Here is a 17,371-nt window from a genome sequence, read left to right as displayed (position 1 = left end):
TATTGTAATGCTTACAGTTGACAGTGAGTTGTATCTGTGTGCTCATCGGTTGAGGTAGGACCACGCTGGTAGCAACACACTTGTAGATAGCGTTATTATCACTGTAATCAACTTCAAGCGGGAGAGTGTTGAAAGCACTGACACCGTCCGTCATGAAGGAATAATCCATTCTCTCATCGTTCTTATACCAGTATACCTTGATAGGCAAAACGAAAGAATGACAAAATTGACAGAAAATAGATAAAAAAAGAATGAGAATATAATACATATCATTACAGAAATTATTAAGTAAAAAGAACTAAACGAAATACAATATACATGTATGATGATTTGTATGCCGTACTTGAATAATCATTAACAGTGTATATTTACCAACATTTCATCGTTGAGCTATTCATAGCGATATATTTGAACTGAATAAAATAAATTCAAATGCATTTTCCAGTTCACCATGAAAGCAATGAGTGAAGCCCTTTTGTTAGGGTTTGTTTTACCTCTGCAAGGGGGTTCCCTCCGAGAGACGTACATCGGAGGTGCAGCGGGTCCCCCGTTTTCACAATGGTACCTGCCGAATAGCCGGTGATGAGGGGTGCTCCTGGGGCAACTGTTGGAACAAGTTATAATACACGTTATAATACACAGAAAATAGAGAAATAGAGAAAGGGAGAGCGAGATGTGACAGAGACAGGGAAAAGAGGGAGAGGGAAGAAGAAAGATAGAGAGAAAGAGAGCGAGGGAGGGAGAAGAAAGAGAGGAGAGTCAGAAAGAAAGAGAAGATTCAGAAAAGAGCGAGAGGAGGGAGGAGGGAGGAGGGAAAAGAAAGAGAGACACAGAGATGACAGAGACAGGGAAAAAGTGGAAGAGGGATAAGAAAGGGAGAAAGAGGGGGAGAGGAAGAGAGAGGGGGAGAGAGAGAAGGGGGAAAAAGAAAGAGAGAGAGGGAGAGAGACAGAATGAGAGAGGGAAAGATATAGATAGTGAGAGAAGGGTGGGGTATGAACATGTATTACATAAAGGAAAATAGGGTTGCATAAGTAAGAGGAAGTGTTTAAAGATGTGTAGCTCAATGACAAAAGTCATTTAACAATGATTATAATCAACTTAAAAATCTTTCACCTGATATCACAGCAGCTTATGGAATCCCATAAAAACACAAATGCTTCATGAAACTATTTTCTGTGATACTTATGGTATCTTATTCGTAACTTTGCACAATATTTTGCTTCAATAGAAAAATCAGTATGAAGCACTGGAAAATAACATGACTCACATAATATCATTCAAAGCCCGTCTGCACTAGTTTGGCCAGGGGTATTAGACCACCCTGCAAGGTCACTGACAGGTGGCTATCTCACCAACTCAGCTCTCAAGTAACATAAGAAAGAGAGAATCATGTGGGACCAACGGGCACTGCTTAGGCATTGTTTTCTATACAGAGGGAGCAAGTAGCTATAAGTAGTGCAGTTGGACTTTAAGGTGTCTTCTTATATTGCATCTTGTAATAGCTTGTGTGCATATACATAACTTTGACCCCCCCCCCCCCCCATCTCAGGAGAAAAGATGATTGTACTTACAGAGGACGTTGAGAGTGATGTACGTTGAGAGAGCAGATGAAAGAGCTCCATGAGTCACCTGACATCCAAAGGTAATACCGTTATCCTCTTTCTCTGGGTTCAGGGTTAGGGTGCTGACTGCATTCACTCTCTTACCTAATCAGGAATAATAATAATACTAATAATAATAATAATGATCATAATAACAATACTACTAATAGAGTACCATAGCTGTGACATTATAAAAATCTATTTTGAGAATTTCTCAATTATTTCTTCGTTTTCCTAAAGAGCATAAAAAATCATGTCCAAATGTCAAAAACCAGTTGAAAATGTTAAGTATTGGCTGAGATATGACCATCTGAATGAATAGATTTCCTATAGGAGCTCAGTGTTATATTGCTCTGGTTAAAAAAATTAGGAACCAGGGCAATATAACACTGAGCTCCTATAGGAAATCTTTGAAAATTGAAAGAAATCCAACAAGAAATGTTGTCTGCATAGTGCACTCACGCCATCCTTCAAAATATGACAGTTGACTTTATAAAACATGGGATACTGGTGGCAGCATCACCAAAATATATTTGAATTTGAATTTGAATTTATTAACAATACCACATCACAATAATGACATAACAATCATACAATGCAAAAATTAATACTGATACATGTATACATAACATAAGAGTAATGTCGATTGAACAGTAATGGTTTTAAAACGATATTTTTTAGACATACATCTGCATAATATTAAATGGACAAAAGATATATACGTAAATATGTATATTACTATGTTTAGGTGAAGTTGTTAATGGGAACTAGAAGTTACATGTAGCACAAGTGCTACTCAAGCCTAGTTCAATTCTTTGGCAAGATTTTTTTCTGTTAATTTGTTTTTACATATGAATGTAAAACTTGTTTGTTTTGTATTTACATATATACAACAAAATAATACAATATCATGTAACTTTTTTTCTTTACTAAAATGAAAAAATAAAAATAAAAAAGCTTAAGCGTTAAAGCATTATAATGAAAGAAGACAAATCTTTGAAGAAATAAAATCATCAATGTGTTCCTAAAAATGAAAAGGATGTATTAATAAAAATAATCATACACATGTACGTACATGCACAAATCCTATATAGGCTTGTAGATTATACCAACATACACGTTTGTTCAAAATTTGAACAAATCCGTGAAGGAATGTGACAGTTAGAGCACACACAAGAATATGACGCGGCGGCGGCGTAACGCTGCTGAATCCAAAGTACCCCCATCGGCATACTGCCGGGAATACAATAAATACAATCCTGTTTTATACAATAAGGTTGTCCACACACTTGCCTAGTACTCAGTTGTCTTTTAATCACACATGAAGAACAGAAAGAAAATGTGTTCCCAGATGCGCCTCAGAAACATTAATAAATAGTTTCCATACAAAAATAAATACATGCCAAAATTGAACAACAGTACCAGGTGTCATTCTGGGGCCAGTTTCACGAAACCGTCATAAGTGTAAGTTCGTAGATATCCCATAGATACGCGTGTTAATTATATAACACACGTTTCAATGGGATGTCCATGAAGTTAGACTTATGACGGTTCCGAGGAACGGCGCCCTGGTAGCCCAAGTCTTCTGTACTGACCAGAGGGATCTCCTGCAGGTGTTGAGACCACCTCAGGGTTCCCATACGCCAGATCATCCCCATCCTTGTGCCATGTGATGACCGGTGCTGGTTTGCCACTGTTCGCTCTGCAGGGGAGAGTGACCGTTGCTGGGGGCTGGATGGTGATGACCGAGCCATTGGAGTAGCCATCGATGACCGGTGGGTCAGGGGGTACTGTCAAAATCAGAAATCATCAACAAAGTGAATAAAAAATAGATTAATAGCATTTTCAGACATACAGGTGAAATGATACGAATCAGCTGGGGTAATGTATTATTCTTGATTAACAAGGTAATTAATTAATCACAAATGAGGCAATAAAGCTCTGCAGGGGAGAGTGACCGTTGCAGGGGGCTGGATGGTGATGACCGAGCCATTGGAGTAGCCATCGATGACCGGTGGGTCAGGGGGTACTGTCAAAATCAGAAATCATCAACAAAGTGAATAAAAAATAGATTAATAGCATTTTCAGACATACAGGTGAAATGATACGAATCAGCTGGGGTAATGTATTATTCTTGATTAACAAGGTAATTAATTAATCACAAATGAGGCAATAAAGATTTACTTTAAAGGTACTATGTCCCATTTGCAGGCCAAAAAAATGAAAAAGTTAAATTCCAACTGCATTTGAAAGATAATACTTATTTAGAACTTCCCTAAAAAAGGTGGGGCTTGAAAATGTCTTCAAGTGGGAAAATAATGACTATTAGTTGTCAAATCGACTTTAGGGCTATAGAGCCCAAAAGTAATAGTCTTGATTTTCAGACAATTGTACCGAATGGTCATACGTTTTATGCTGCGCAAAGATTCAATCAGTTTAATCTAGGCCATCACAAGAAGTGGGTTATTGATGTAGACAAATGCTCATGTACCCTTTACAACTCTTTTCATGTATGTTATTACCAAAGAAGAAAAAAGCCAGTCAGTCACTCAATAGTGTCTGACAGTGAAGTCTAGCAAGTAAACGGGTTTCCTTGCATAATTTGAATATGAGAACACTGCTAACGTTTAAATTTCACAGTACATGACATATTCAAAGTTCCTGTAAAGTTCTACAGAATTTGAGGTTGGCTGCAAAAGGGACATAGTACCTTTAAAAACAAAATGGGGCCCCCCAAAAATAGATGAGTGTAGTGTGCACATAATTATGTCAACAGATCATATTCAAGTACATATGAAGGGGTTTTTCCTGTAGTGTAGGTGGCTACTTTTTTACTCCCATATTTGCCATTTATTTATACATACTGGATTTTTTTTTGGCCTACATGTTTTTTTTTAATGTTTTTTAAATCACATCATCGTCATGTCTGAGCAGGAGATAATTCAAGACACCAAAGTATCTTAGATTATTTAAACTTTTTAAAGTAAAAACAAAAACAACAGGTGTTCTTACAGAGCACAATAACAGCAGCAGGGTCTGATCGTAGATTCTGATGTGTAGCGTCCGTAGCTGTCACATGACATCGATATTCAGCATCGTCACTAAGCTCAGCTCGCAGGATTACTAGATTACCTTCTCTTGCAACGTCACCTTGTGAAAAAAAAATATAATCAAAGTAGATTTAATTATCTATTGATAATAATGATGGTGGTGAAGTTGGTAGTACAGTAGTAGTGATATCATATTGTGGTGGTGATGGTGGTTATGATGGTGGTGGTGGTGGTGGTCATGATGGTGGTGGTGATGTTGATGGTGGTGGTGGTGATGGTGATGGTGATGGTGGTGGTGGTGGTGGTGGTAGTGGTGATGGTGTTGATGGTGGTGATCTCGGGGGTCGTGATAGTGGTGATGGTGGTGTCGGTGATGGTGATGGTAGTGGTGGTGATGGTGGTGGTGGTGAAAGTAGTGGTTGTGATGTGGTCGTTGTGATGTGGTGGTGATGGTGGTAGTGCTGCGGGTGGTGATGGTGGTAGAGCTGGGGGTGGCGATGGTGGTGGTGGTGGTGTTGGTGGTCGTGGTAAAGGTAGAGTTGGTGGGGTTGATGAAGGTGGTGCTGGTGATGGTGATGTTGGTCATGAAGAATCATTGCATAGTGAAAGGGGGGAACAGACTGGATAACAACATCATATAAGGAAACAAGTTTTGAAGGTCAGTTGACATGACATACATGTGTATACAATGTTAAAACAATACAACGTTCCTGTTTCTTTATTAAGATTTTGTTCCAAAAATGCTAGAACATCATTACATTCTACAACGTTTCATCGTACCATGTTCAAACTAGACAAGTTTAATTCTCGTATGGCGATTTTGAACGCAGGGCGATTCTGAACGCAGGGCTAGTCTGAACAGACTAAAAGATGGCATGTACTTTCCAAAGTAGAGCACACATGTACATCTGATATGTCTCCTAGATTGCTATCTGAAGTATATAACTAAAACACCTACAATTGTTTTGTTGAGAGATTGAAAACGAAAACAATCCATCAAAACATATTTTGATGACAAGTCTATTTTTTTTAAATGTACTGCTGAAGATCAAATTCAAGGATGCAATTACAAAGATGGTTTCCTACATGTACTGTACTGATTCTATGAACTGTACTCTAAATATTGAATGGGGAATAAAAATGGGAACAATATACCTCTAATAATAATAATACTCATTTTTTAGTGCTTAAATTACAATCACTAAAGCGCTTCCAAATTTGGAGATTGTTACCCAGGCTTTAGCTGTGCTGCCAATACTACTACTACTACTACTCCTACTCCCACCAATAATTATAATAATATCAATAATAAGAATAATAATACTAGTTGAAATTGTAAAAAATTCATATTTTCTGTGCTATTTTGTCACTATTTTGTTTATTACTTTCAAGCTTTTTTGTTTTGACTAGGATTATTTCACTGTGTCTGTTTGACTGAATACTTCAACAATCCTCATCTAACGGATGAAAATCTTCCACACAAATCAGAGTCTGGAATCAACACTAGTCAGCCTTCCCTTGACATGCCATTAGGATTAGACGCAAGGCTGGCAGGTCAGAGGTCACACAGTTCAGGAGAAGTTCAATTCCCATTAAATCACTTAAAAGTCATCTAGCCTTGCTAAGCCTAGCCTTTTAAAAAAAGTTAATAATTTGTCAACCATGATTTATCTGCATGAGTTGTTCCTATCTGACTTCTACACATACATAATGACTTGATACTTCTGTACAGTTTTCTTTATTTCCATCTAACATTTAAATGTTTAATTTAACATGTAGTTTACTATATTTTCATTCTCTATACACTATCCATAGACTCTGTCAGAGACGCTTTGAGGAGAGAGATGATATGACAAATAGCCTGATAAATGACACAAGCAAATAATATAGACATGTTGTTGTATGCATTTACATGAATAGGCCTGATACCTTCCAAAAGTTAAAGATCAATAGAAAACCTGAATAATCATTTTACCAGTATCTCTTCTATTTTGTTTCTTTTTTTTTCTTCTCATTTGTTTACTATTTGTTTTGTTTTGTTTTTGTTACATGAACACTGTATAGTGTATAGTGATGTTGTGCATCTACAATCGTATTTAAAAAAATGTAGGCTTCATAACTCATTATAGCTTATATTTGCACAATTTACAGTTTTACATTTTAAAGGCTGATATTATATTTGATATGTATGGCAGAAATATTATATCAGATATATATACACTGTATATAGATATATTGCATGTGGTTTTAGTCTCTATCAGTGAGAACGTAAAAATCATATTTCCAATGGGTCTTTAAAAACCTCCAATCTATGCTTGTTTTGATGACCTCTGAAATTATTTTGAAGCAGGGCGCAGGTGAGTGAAGAGAGATTTAAATTCTGTTTCTCTTTGGGTTTCGGGTGAGCCGAATTTGGAGAACAAATCTGATGTAGATCGGTTTTCATATGTGTGGTGATGGATACAGTGGAATCTGTGGGAGAATGAGATCGCAGAGAGAGGAGGAGGAGAGAGGAGAGGAGAGGAGAGAGAGAGAGAGAGAGGAGAGAGGAGAGAGAGACAGAGAGAGAGAGAGAGAGAGAGAGAGAGAGGAGAGAGAGAGAGAGAGAGAGGAGAGGGAGGAGGAGGAGAAGAAGGAAAGAGGAGAAGGAGGAGAGAGGAGAAGGAGGAGAGAGGAGAAGGAGGAGAGAGGATAGGGAGAGAAAGAAGAGAAACACACACACATGAGAGACAGACGGTCAGACTGAGTATGTGTGTGCGTGTGAGGGAGAGAGGGTATGAGAACTTGGAGAAGGGGAGAGAGAAAAGAAAGACTCAAAGAGAGAGAGAGACGTGGGGAGATGAGAAAGAATTGGCAAGATAAATATGGTGGGCAGGAGGAGCATAAAGTTGCACAAAATGAAATATTAATTAAAATCTACATTTTTAGTATCATCAATCAATCTAGTCTATAACATCTACAAGTATGTTTGTTTTTTGGGGGAGGGGGTTAGTCTTTACCTTTAACTGCATATCTGTCGTATCCAGGTAGTGTTCTGTCTGATCCAAGCATGGTGTCATCTTTGGACCATATAATGCTGCCTTGAAGATTGTCTATGGCACACTCGAGCGTCACATCTTGCCCCTCGACAACTTCAGTATCCACTGGTGTGGTAGCAAAGCTCTGCTGGCCGCGGACTGCACAATTACAATGGAAAGCAAAAGAGGAGGAAATAAATAGGAACATATATAGATGATAATGATATACATTCTTAATGAACAGATGAAATTAAATTCAAGAAAAATGTATAATACAGTGAAACCTGTCTACAAAGACCACCCAAGGGAAAAAAGAAAAGCGGTCTCTATAGGCAGGTCAGTCTTTGTGTACAGGTTCGTTTAATTAGTACATGTTTCAATGAGAAAAACTTTTCAAGGGAAACAAAAACTGTGGTCTTTGTAGACAGGTGGTCCCTAAAACTTTACCACCTAGTCCTGAAACTCCCACAAATAGTCAATTTTGTTTGATACAGTGACTTTAAAGGGATCCGGTAACTTTGTCTCAGATTCTAAAACAAAATTCTGGATTTAGCTCATGAGGCAATGATAATTATAAACCTTAAGGTCAGTCAGGAACCCCATGACTTTTACAAGCCGATCGCCTGTCTGATTATCAAGATATTTATGATTGGAATTACAAATATTGAAAACCGTTCGCCTGATGGTTTTTATAACACTACAGTCTATTGGGGAAACCGAGTATGGTAAAACCGGTCACTCAAAGATTTTTACTTTATTGAGGCACTTCTTGATAATTTTGAAGCACAATTTTTTAGGGCTTCAATATTACACCATATCACAGACACTGATAACACGTAAGGCCGTGTATCTCAGATTTAACATTGTTAAACGATCCCTTTAATATGCAAAGTTTCTGGTTTTAGAGTAAAAAGGAGAAAGAATACAGTGGAAACCGATTAGGAACCTTTAAACCTGCTTATCCCACCTGATGGAGAGACCCTCCCAAGAAATTCTGTTCCACCTCATATTTCTCTGCCACATTAATTTCTCAAGAGACTCATGAAAGGGCCTGACCTCAAGATAATAGCTGCGTTCCCATTAGCTCCCCCCCCCCCAAAAAAAAAAGGTTGAACTTGAGATATTAGGCCAAGTTTGAGGTTTCTTTTGACATAGAAAACAAAGTTACATTTATTGATCAGCAGTTTTAGCACTGGTAAGCTCCAAGAAAGGCAATAACAATTTTATTAAAAAATAGTTTGTTTGGCTTGACTACTGTTCACACTATTGGAAAAACCTCTCCTAATACTAGTCTGCAAGTACAGTCTGTACAGACATCTTATCTGACACTTTCCACAATTCCTCAAGCCTTGGGCAGAGCCTGGCTGTAAAGCAGCTTAAAGTGCAGAGCCTACTATAGTCTCATTTTGCAGACACTGTTACGCGCAACCACAGACAAGGGTTTGTGCATGCAAACTACTCTAACATTGGGTATAACCATGGACCTACGATTCTGTTACTTGGACTAATGAAAACGCGCCCCTTTCGAGTGGCCTGACCCTGGGGATAATTTGGAAGGATTTACCAAATTCCAGTCATGGAATGGAACACCAAATCCAAGTGCCTCGAGGTCAACAGAGGTCACACCTTTGGACCAATTTACTGAAATTGTAACAAAAGTGTGACAACAGTGTTACTACGCTGAAAAATTATCCCAAGCGCAAACACCCGGAGCCATTTGGTTTTACCGCTGAATAGAAAATCTGTGTAAAGTTAAACACCCTATTGTGTGGGAGGATTGGGGGTGCACACTTACAGGTATTTGAATGGTTTGAAAGTCAAGGCTAATAGGTTGTAGATTCAGTAAATTCAGTTTTGTGCTATGAAATTAATCCCCAGCGTGTGATGAAAGGATTTTCTGATTCCAGTTCTGATATTAGCTGCATTTACACTTCAAGAAAAAAAATGTTGGTTTTTCACTTTTTCTCACCATTTTAGAGTTCTGTTGGAAGCTGCTAGGTCAGGTAACTTCCCATAAACATGATGTATAAAAGAGGAAAAAGACCTCTGGAGTATGGTGGGTTTTTTAACACTGGCCGAAACTCCACAGGTTTTGCAGTGTAATCGCGCGCTCCAACACCAGTGAGCTCTTTCAATTTTTGGTCACGGAAGATACAGTACTATCAATCAAATGATTAACAACCTGGTTCTATAAAGCTTTATTACATATTTGTAAGAGGCGAAATTAAAAACTCATTTCCACATGTAAAGGATTTTGAGATACAACTCTGAAAATTCTCTAACAAGCGATAAAAGACAGATATCAGATTCTTCAGGTGCCTTTAGTGATGAAAATTTGAAAGGTGTGCAAAATAAGACAATCGGGGTGGGGGGACACATTTTTTTTTTAAACACAGCATTACAAGTGCATGGTAAGGGTCAGTTCTGCCTCCCTCCTCCCCCCTACCCCAATCTACTTTCACATCAAATTACATGTAGAAAAGACTGTGTCTTTGGTTTTAAAAGGGGAAAATGATTTTTAGAAGGCCCCTTATATTTGATTTAGTTCACTTATGCCAAGGTAAACTGTAGCTGTCAGATTCCTGTGGTGCAGCAGTGTAATATAAAATGCCCCTGGGGACAAGGCTAGAGGGTAAATAACAGGCAGACATTTTGGTTTTCATGGAAACCTGAAAAATGACTTGGCTTGGAAGTTGGAGTGGCAGCGGGAGAAAGAGAACCAAGAAGAGATAGGGTGCATGCAGAAGAGAGAGAGGGTGAGAGCAAGAGAGCGAGAGAGAGAGAGAGAGAGAGAGAGAGGGGGAGAGAGGTTAAACAAGAGAGGGGGCAGAATAGGGTGAGATAAGGAGATACAGAGAGGGAACAAGGATTATATAGAGAGTGAAAAGATAACAATTAGAGAATAGAAAGAGATAAAAGAAGAACAGTAACACAAAGGGAAAACACAAAAAAGGAGGAAATATTATACCCTGACGTACAAACTTGCAAGTTTCAGATTGTTTGTGAAAAGTAAGATATAGTGTATTAAAGCCTACATGTACATGTATATTGCTTGGTGCACAAAGGTGCTGGGCTTTACTACACTTACATTTAGGTTTTATTGGAGCTAGAGACAGGTGGAAATGATAAATCTTTATGAGATCAGAAGAATTTCTGCCAAAAGGTCAAGTTCTCAATCCATTTCCCAAATGTTTGTGGAGTTTAAATGCAGTTTTTACAGTGTGATGGGAAATAGATAGTTACGGTATTTTCTTCTTCCAGCAGCTTTATACGTGTATAAAGTAGGCCTAGTCCTGCAATGTTGTGATACTACAAGTAAAATGAACATTTACCATCTTTTTGCTGAAATGTGTATTCATTTTAAATTCAAAATTTTGAGTTGTAAGGTCAAAGAGAAGGTTGAGTTCTGGGAAGAGGTGAAAACTAATTTGTGAGCATTATTATTGTATTATGCAAGTGTACTTGTGGAAGACTGAAATCAGATAAATCATGTTCCCTGAAAAACATGGTTTATCAAATACCTTATATGGCATGTAACAGCATAAAAATCGGGACAGATTTTTATGCCACATGGCCGTGTAGTCCCATATACACCTTTCTGTATACAGTGCTTGTAACTTACCAAGACTGGGCCAAATTTCTTATCATTTTGATAATTCCAGAACATTGCAGTACACACCAATACTTATATGCTAGATGATAAACCCTTTCTGATCAATTCCACCCCACAAATTTCAATATGCAATCGCATGACCAGAACTCTACTTTATTTTTAAGGAGACAAAATTAAATCCCACACAAACTCAATTTCAATTTTTTGATGAAATTGTTGACTGGACATCTCCAGTTAATATTTCATAAGGAGTTTTTTTTAAGGATTATCTAATCTACCAAGTACCAAGAACAAATTTTAAGAACAACATTTAAAACAAAAGATGTTCTCCAATAAAAACTGAAAGATTAAAGGTGCAATCATGTTTCTTTTTTCTTCTTCTTCTTTTTTGATCCAAGTTTACATTGATCAAAACAAAAACAAAGTTATGAATGCACACTAAAACCATTCATGATACACTCAAACCACAGACCTACACAACTTACCTGGAAAGACTTGCAGGCAAAGACTGATGTATACAATGAGCAAAGCAAGATGGCGTCCACATATGGTGGAGTTGTGATTCATGATTGGAGAATGTATCTGGTATCTCTTCACTTTGAACCTGTGGTAGGGGGAGATAAGGAAAGGAAAACAGAAAGAGATGATAACTTCTCATGGCCAAAGATAAGACTGGTATTTCATCTTGATCCTTTCTCAGGCTTGTCACTTGATGTAAATTCACTGTCTAACTACTAATATAACAGAATACAGTGGAACTTCGTTATAACAAGGTCATTGGGACCATGGAAATTACCTGGTTATAATATATCAGGAATTTTGTTATATCAGGGTAAAAAACATAGGAATATAACAAGCTGGGACCAGCAAAATCACCTTGTTATAAGTTATAACAGATACCTTGCGCTTAGAGACGTCCGAGATGTATTAAGCGCTACATAAAAGCTGAATATTATTATTATCATTATATCAGAGATCTCAACTACACTGTACACCTGATAATTCACATGCGTGTTTACTATAATGATAATGATGATGTATGTTTGTATATTATGTACACTTTATATATATCAAATCAAATCAAACCTATTGTGGTTTATTATACATCTGTACATGTATGTATAGGCCAATATATAATTGTGTACCTCATCATGAATATGTAATATGTATACATGTAATATATGTCCATGATATCATCAATGCAAGTATAGTAGGCAGGTCCATGGAGAAAGCAAAGAGATACTATCTCTTTGAAGCCAAAGTAACCTTTTTATCAAGACATAACATCTGATATCCCCCTTTAAGCTCCTGTTTATGAATGGGGGTGCAGTGTTTATGGGAGAGTTCAGGCAAGTGTGATGTGATTGGTATAAACTCTGCAAGGTTGAGTCTCCCCACATGTTTAGGTTACAGCTATCAATCAACAGAGGCTGTTGTCACAACTGTATGAGCTAAATGAGATGCATGGTGATCAAGAAGATAGTGTAAAAAAGGTCCCACCATTACAATAGTAAAACACATGTACAGGGTGTACATCCAGCAGCCTTTTCACACACAGCTAAAATTCTATAAACATGACTAGTATAAAACGTGTTTCGAACGTGTTTAAACTAATCACGAGCCTTTCACACACAGAAATTTTGGTGCGATCGTTAATCGTTTCGTGATTAACTACTGCTCGTAAAATGCGCAGTAGTGCCATTGCGCATTGAAGGTCATGTCACATCAATCAAAGCGCATGCTCCATCCAGTTTAAACACGTCTGAAACACGTTTAAACACGAATAACCTTTCACACACATAATGTCAAGCTCACTAGATACGAACTTCGTATCTGCAGCCTGCTTTTAGGGGCGTATGCATCGCGACTTCGTATCTATCCCAACATCGTATAAACGATGTTCACACTGGGAAATTTTGTCTATAAACATGTTTAAAACTGTTGAGTGATTCTACAGCCTTTTCACACACAGCTAAAATTCATCGTATCTAGAGATGATTAGAATCACTCGACAGTTTTAAACATGTTTATAGACAAAATTTCCCAGTGTGAACATCGTTTATACGATGTTGGGATAGATACAAAGTCGCGATCCATACGCCCCTAAAAGCAGGCTGCAGAAACGAAGTTCGTATCTAGAGAGCTTGACATTTTGTGTGTGAAAGGAAATTCGTGTTTAAACGTGTTTAAACTGGATGGAGCGTGCGCTTTGATTGATATGACATGACCTTCAATGCGCAATAGCACTACTGCGCATTTCACGAGCAGTAGTTAATCACGAAACTATTAACGATCGCAACGAAATTTCTGTGTGTGAAAGGCTCGTAAATCATCTCTAGATACGATGAATTTTAGCTGTGTGTGAAAAGGCTGCAATACATGTAAGCAGCATTTACACTGCTAGCGAAAACCATGAGTTTTTCTCACATTCCTGAGTTTTAACGGAAGTTGCCAGGCAACTACCTATAAACATGATGAAATATATGAATGATTAAAAACCTATCTCTGGAGGTTTTTTTTTTAAACAGATTATAATCTGTAGCGCCACCGCCAATGTGACAGGCAAGCTGTATTTTTGTAAAGCTTGAGCAGTGCCCATGACATGGGCACACTACAAACATACAGTGCAAGGTGATGTCCTCCCCAAAACTACTTTCTTTCAGGGTCAGATGATGTCATCCTCATCATCATCATCATAACCTTTGTTGATGTCATCATTATCACCGTCAATATCTGCCTCCTCCTCCTCATCATCAACACCAGCACTATCGTTAACATTACCTTAGGCTTTAACATTATCTGTGAACATCTTCTTCGCTTTACAATGGTTCTTTGTTATTATGACAATCCTTAAAATTAATACAATTTTTTTGAAAGTTTCTTCTAGTATGAATGGCCTTTCAGAAGGGAAAGAAAGATTTTCTGGGGTACTGAATCTCCCAAATCCAGTTCATCCACCTGTATTACTTTTTGGTAACTTCACAGTGGTAATACAACCTTTGACCTTAGACCACTTGAAGAACCAGCAGGAGATGTCTAGTCTACACGAGCACAGGCTTATCTTATTGGCTTGTCCAGTGACACAGATTTCAAATTTTGGAAAAGAAGGGGCACAAAATTCCAATATTCCCCCAATTTCATGACAAGCAAGGAAAAAAAGAAAAGGAAAGAAAAAAAGAAAAGGAAGAAAAAAAGGAGACTATCTGAATTTAAGCGGTGCCTTTTTAGTCTAAAGTTCTCTAGCAATGGTGGCAAGCAAACAATGTTATCACTTCCTTCAGAAGGGCACATTTTGGGACTTGTGTACTGAACTTACTGAAAGCATCTAAATAGGGTTTTGAAGGAGGAGTCCACCCCCCGGCCCCCCTACTCAGTTTTATTTAGGGTAAGCATATGCTCGTTCCCTCTTTTTGAAAGCACCCCCTATCTGAGGACTGCCAACATTTCCGAACCCCCCCCCTTGCCCTTTCGCAGGCTTTTTGCGGGCTTTTCCTGCCTTGGAGACCCCCTAAATCATGAAAAATGCTCAATGTACCCCCCTAAATTCGGAATAATTTCTCAGGAGTCCAAAGAGACAAGAAAAAAAAAAAAAAAAAAAACACCCCCTTTTTAAAGAAATCTTCGGGTGAAAAGTTAATACACCCCTTTTTTTTACAATTCTCGGGCCGGACTTTGTCGCACGAAAAGTACCCCTTTACCGGACATTTTGGTAACACGCATGGGGTCATTCCGACCCCGGAGTGGGGGGGGGGGCCGGGGTCCACCCTGATATCAAGTTGTTTTTAATAGAAGCAGAACGAAAATGAGAGGAACAGTTTAGTGAAAGTTTGAGCAAAATCTGATTAGAAATAAGGTATGAAGTTTGAAGTTGTGATCAATCAAACATATAAATCAAATATATCAAATTTTGTGTGTGTTTACAATCTCTTACTTTCATCATTCTACAACATTCCACCCCCCCCCCTCTACAATATAAGCAATTCGTTTAATATTACCCATCTCCCCAACCCCAATAGACCGATTTACTAAAATTCAGATTTATGGACCTTTCCTGCCAGAGGACGATGAGTTATTCCATTAACCCGTTATTAATTGAATGAACAACAATACTCGGAATCCAGTCTGCACACATTTACATTATTTGCTGCTATGTCAGGCGATCCTCAGTCAAGCTTTTAGGTTGTCAAGAACAACCTTTGTTCAAAAAGTGGGCATACAATTTGAATACATGTTAGTAAACATTAGTTTATTAGTTTATCAGTAACTGATCTATCCATTGTTGACCTGTGTCATTGTATTTTCATGCCACCATTCTTTACAAGTTTACTTACAATCAAATCTTGGCTAACAAACACACAAAAACCTCTTGTTGGTCGTAAACTGCTGGGATAATTGATCCTCATTGTTGTATGTACAATGTAACTGATCTTATTCAGGCCTTTGTCAGCTTTGCAACAAGATTAGGTAATGATCTTGTAACAGCTTACACAGTTGGGTGATTCTTTTCAACGATGGGAAGCTATCAATTACTATCCTCACAATGAAACTCAAAGGAACTGCTCTGAAATCCTGCACAGATTAGCTCAACTTTCACAACAGTAGGCCTACTTCTTCTTTGTTAAAACATTTATTTACAAAAAAATAGTCTAGTAGATGAGCAGAGTAACATCATATACTACAAAAAAGTACAACACCAAACTTTGACCAAACGGCCAGGACTGCAGCATTGTTTTTTCTATAAAGTATCGATTGTAACGGTAAATTAATCATTTTTTGTTTTGTTACGTTCTCTAAACTGATTTGTACCAAAATACTTTGTTTAGCTGTTTAAGGGGTTAGGCTCGACTAGCACATGTGCTATTACCTGGCCCCTTTTACCAACCAATAGTTTCTCTTTCTGTATATGTAATTATTGTATAAAAATGTATGGAATGTATTGCTGTTGGTAAATAAATCAAATCAAATCAAATCAAATAACTTGATGATGTTGGTAGAACGCTCTAAATCTTTCTTTCCTCGTTTGTCAGATTGCTTGCCAGATGCACAGTTGATCTTTTAACTATTCTTCTAGTTCTATTCTGCCACTTGTCAAAATCAAAGCCTTGTCAGTAGTCAGTACACACACAACAATTCCATTTTAGTACATGATCTAGCCAAGTTATAGGGAAGCAGAACATCAGAAATGTATTACGTTTAATAGTTAGCAGTTGCAGCCCTGGCTCAATGCCTCAATCAAGGAAATAATCAATTGTTAACAACTTCCTCCAGCTCCATGCGTGATTTTATGAGGTACATGTAGACCCTAGATCTAGATGATAGATCTACTAGGTGAATTGTTCTTATACTATAGAGGTCTAGGCCTACTTATATTTTTACATCTTAATGAAGCTATAGACATTTTAGATCGAGAACTTTCACTCTTTTCAATTTCAACAAAAATGACTGCCATGATTATGACAACAAACTCTGGTCTCTGGACCGTCTCTGCAGTCTGCCGTCATTAGCATTTATTTACCAAATTATTTTCAACAGAACTGCCTTTACTGCTTTTCAACATAATTAATAAAGACTAAACTTTTAATCAAGTATTTCTAGGCTCTAGTATTGTTTAGTTTGAGTCATGTTTCCTACCTTGTCTACTCTAACTAAGAAACTATTTTCTTACTACGAAACGTGAGGCAATAATTATAGAAAAATCGCGGAAGCGCATAAAAAAATAAAAAATGAAGATCACACCGAGCTGCGCTACTCCTACGTGCCATTCTCTCGATCTCGATCTCTCTTTCTTTCCACCTCCCCTCTTCACTTTCCTCTTCTCATTGCATATTGACTCATTGATAACTTGTAAACAATTATAAATATCATAGTACGTACACTACAATTTATAGATAACGACGACTCACCTAGATATCAGCAAATCTTTAGAATTAGTCCTAGCTTGACTGAAATGACAACTGCAGACAAATTGTGTTCCTTGCGCTTGTAACGTTGTTGATCGCCGTGCTAGTCTAGTCTAGTTGAATCGCATATAAATGCAATGTCGGAGACGGTCCCTATATATCATGGGCTTACTTAGTACCTCAATCG

At 37.7% G+C, this 17,371-nt stretch overlaps 1 protein-coding gene across 1 annotated transcript in view; it reads right to left on the bottom strand.

Annotated features, from left to right (window-relative positions):
- LOC115921356 (nephrin-like) overlaps positions 1-17,279 on the bottom strand; it is a 36,848-nt gene extending 19,569 nt beyond the window's left edge. The window contains exons 1-9 of the mRNA XM_030978762.1: positions 17,188-17,279; positions 11,770-11,888; positions 7,654-7,830; positions 4,617-4,754; positions 3,550-3,633; positions 3,200-3,394; positions 1,575-1,709; positions 495-604; positions 16-196 (exon numbers count right to left, since the gene is read on the bottom strand). Of these exons, the coding sequence (XP_030834622.1) occupies positions 16-196; positions 495-604; positions 1,575-1,709; positions 3,200-3,394; positions 3,550-3,633; positions 4,617-4,754; positions 7,654-7,830; positions 11,770-11,851 (1,102 nt within the window). The 5' untranslated portion in view covers positions 11,852-11,888; positions 17,188-17,279. The remainder of the gene's footprint in view (positions 1-15; positions 197-494; positions 605-1,574; positions 1,710-3,199; positions 3,395-3,549; positions 3,634-4,616; positions 4,755-7,653; positions 7,831-11,769; positions 11,889-17,187) is intronic.
- Between the last annotated feature and the right edge of the window lie 92 nt (positions 17,280-17,371).

This window comes from Strongylocentrotus purpuratus, unplaced genomic scaffold (genome assembly GCF_000002235.5).
Source record: "Strongylocentrotus purpuratus isolate Spur 01 unplaced genomic scaffold, Spur_5.0 spur5_scaffold_1, whole genome shotgun sequence".
NCBI lineage: Eukaryota > Metazoa > Echinodermata > Echinoidea > Camarodonta > Strongylocentrotidae > Strongylocentrotus > Strongylocentrotus purpuratus.
The sequence above is the reverse complement of the archived record's forward strand: the minus strand, read 5'-3'. Positions and strand labels throughout refer to the sequence as shown.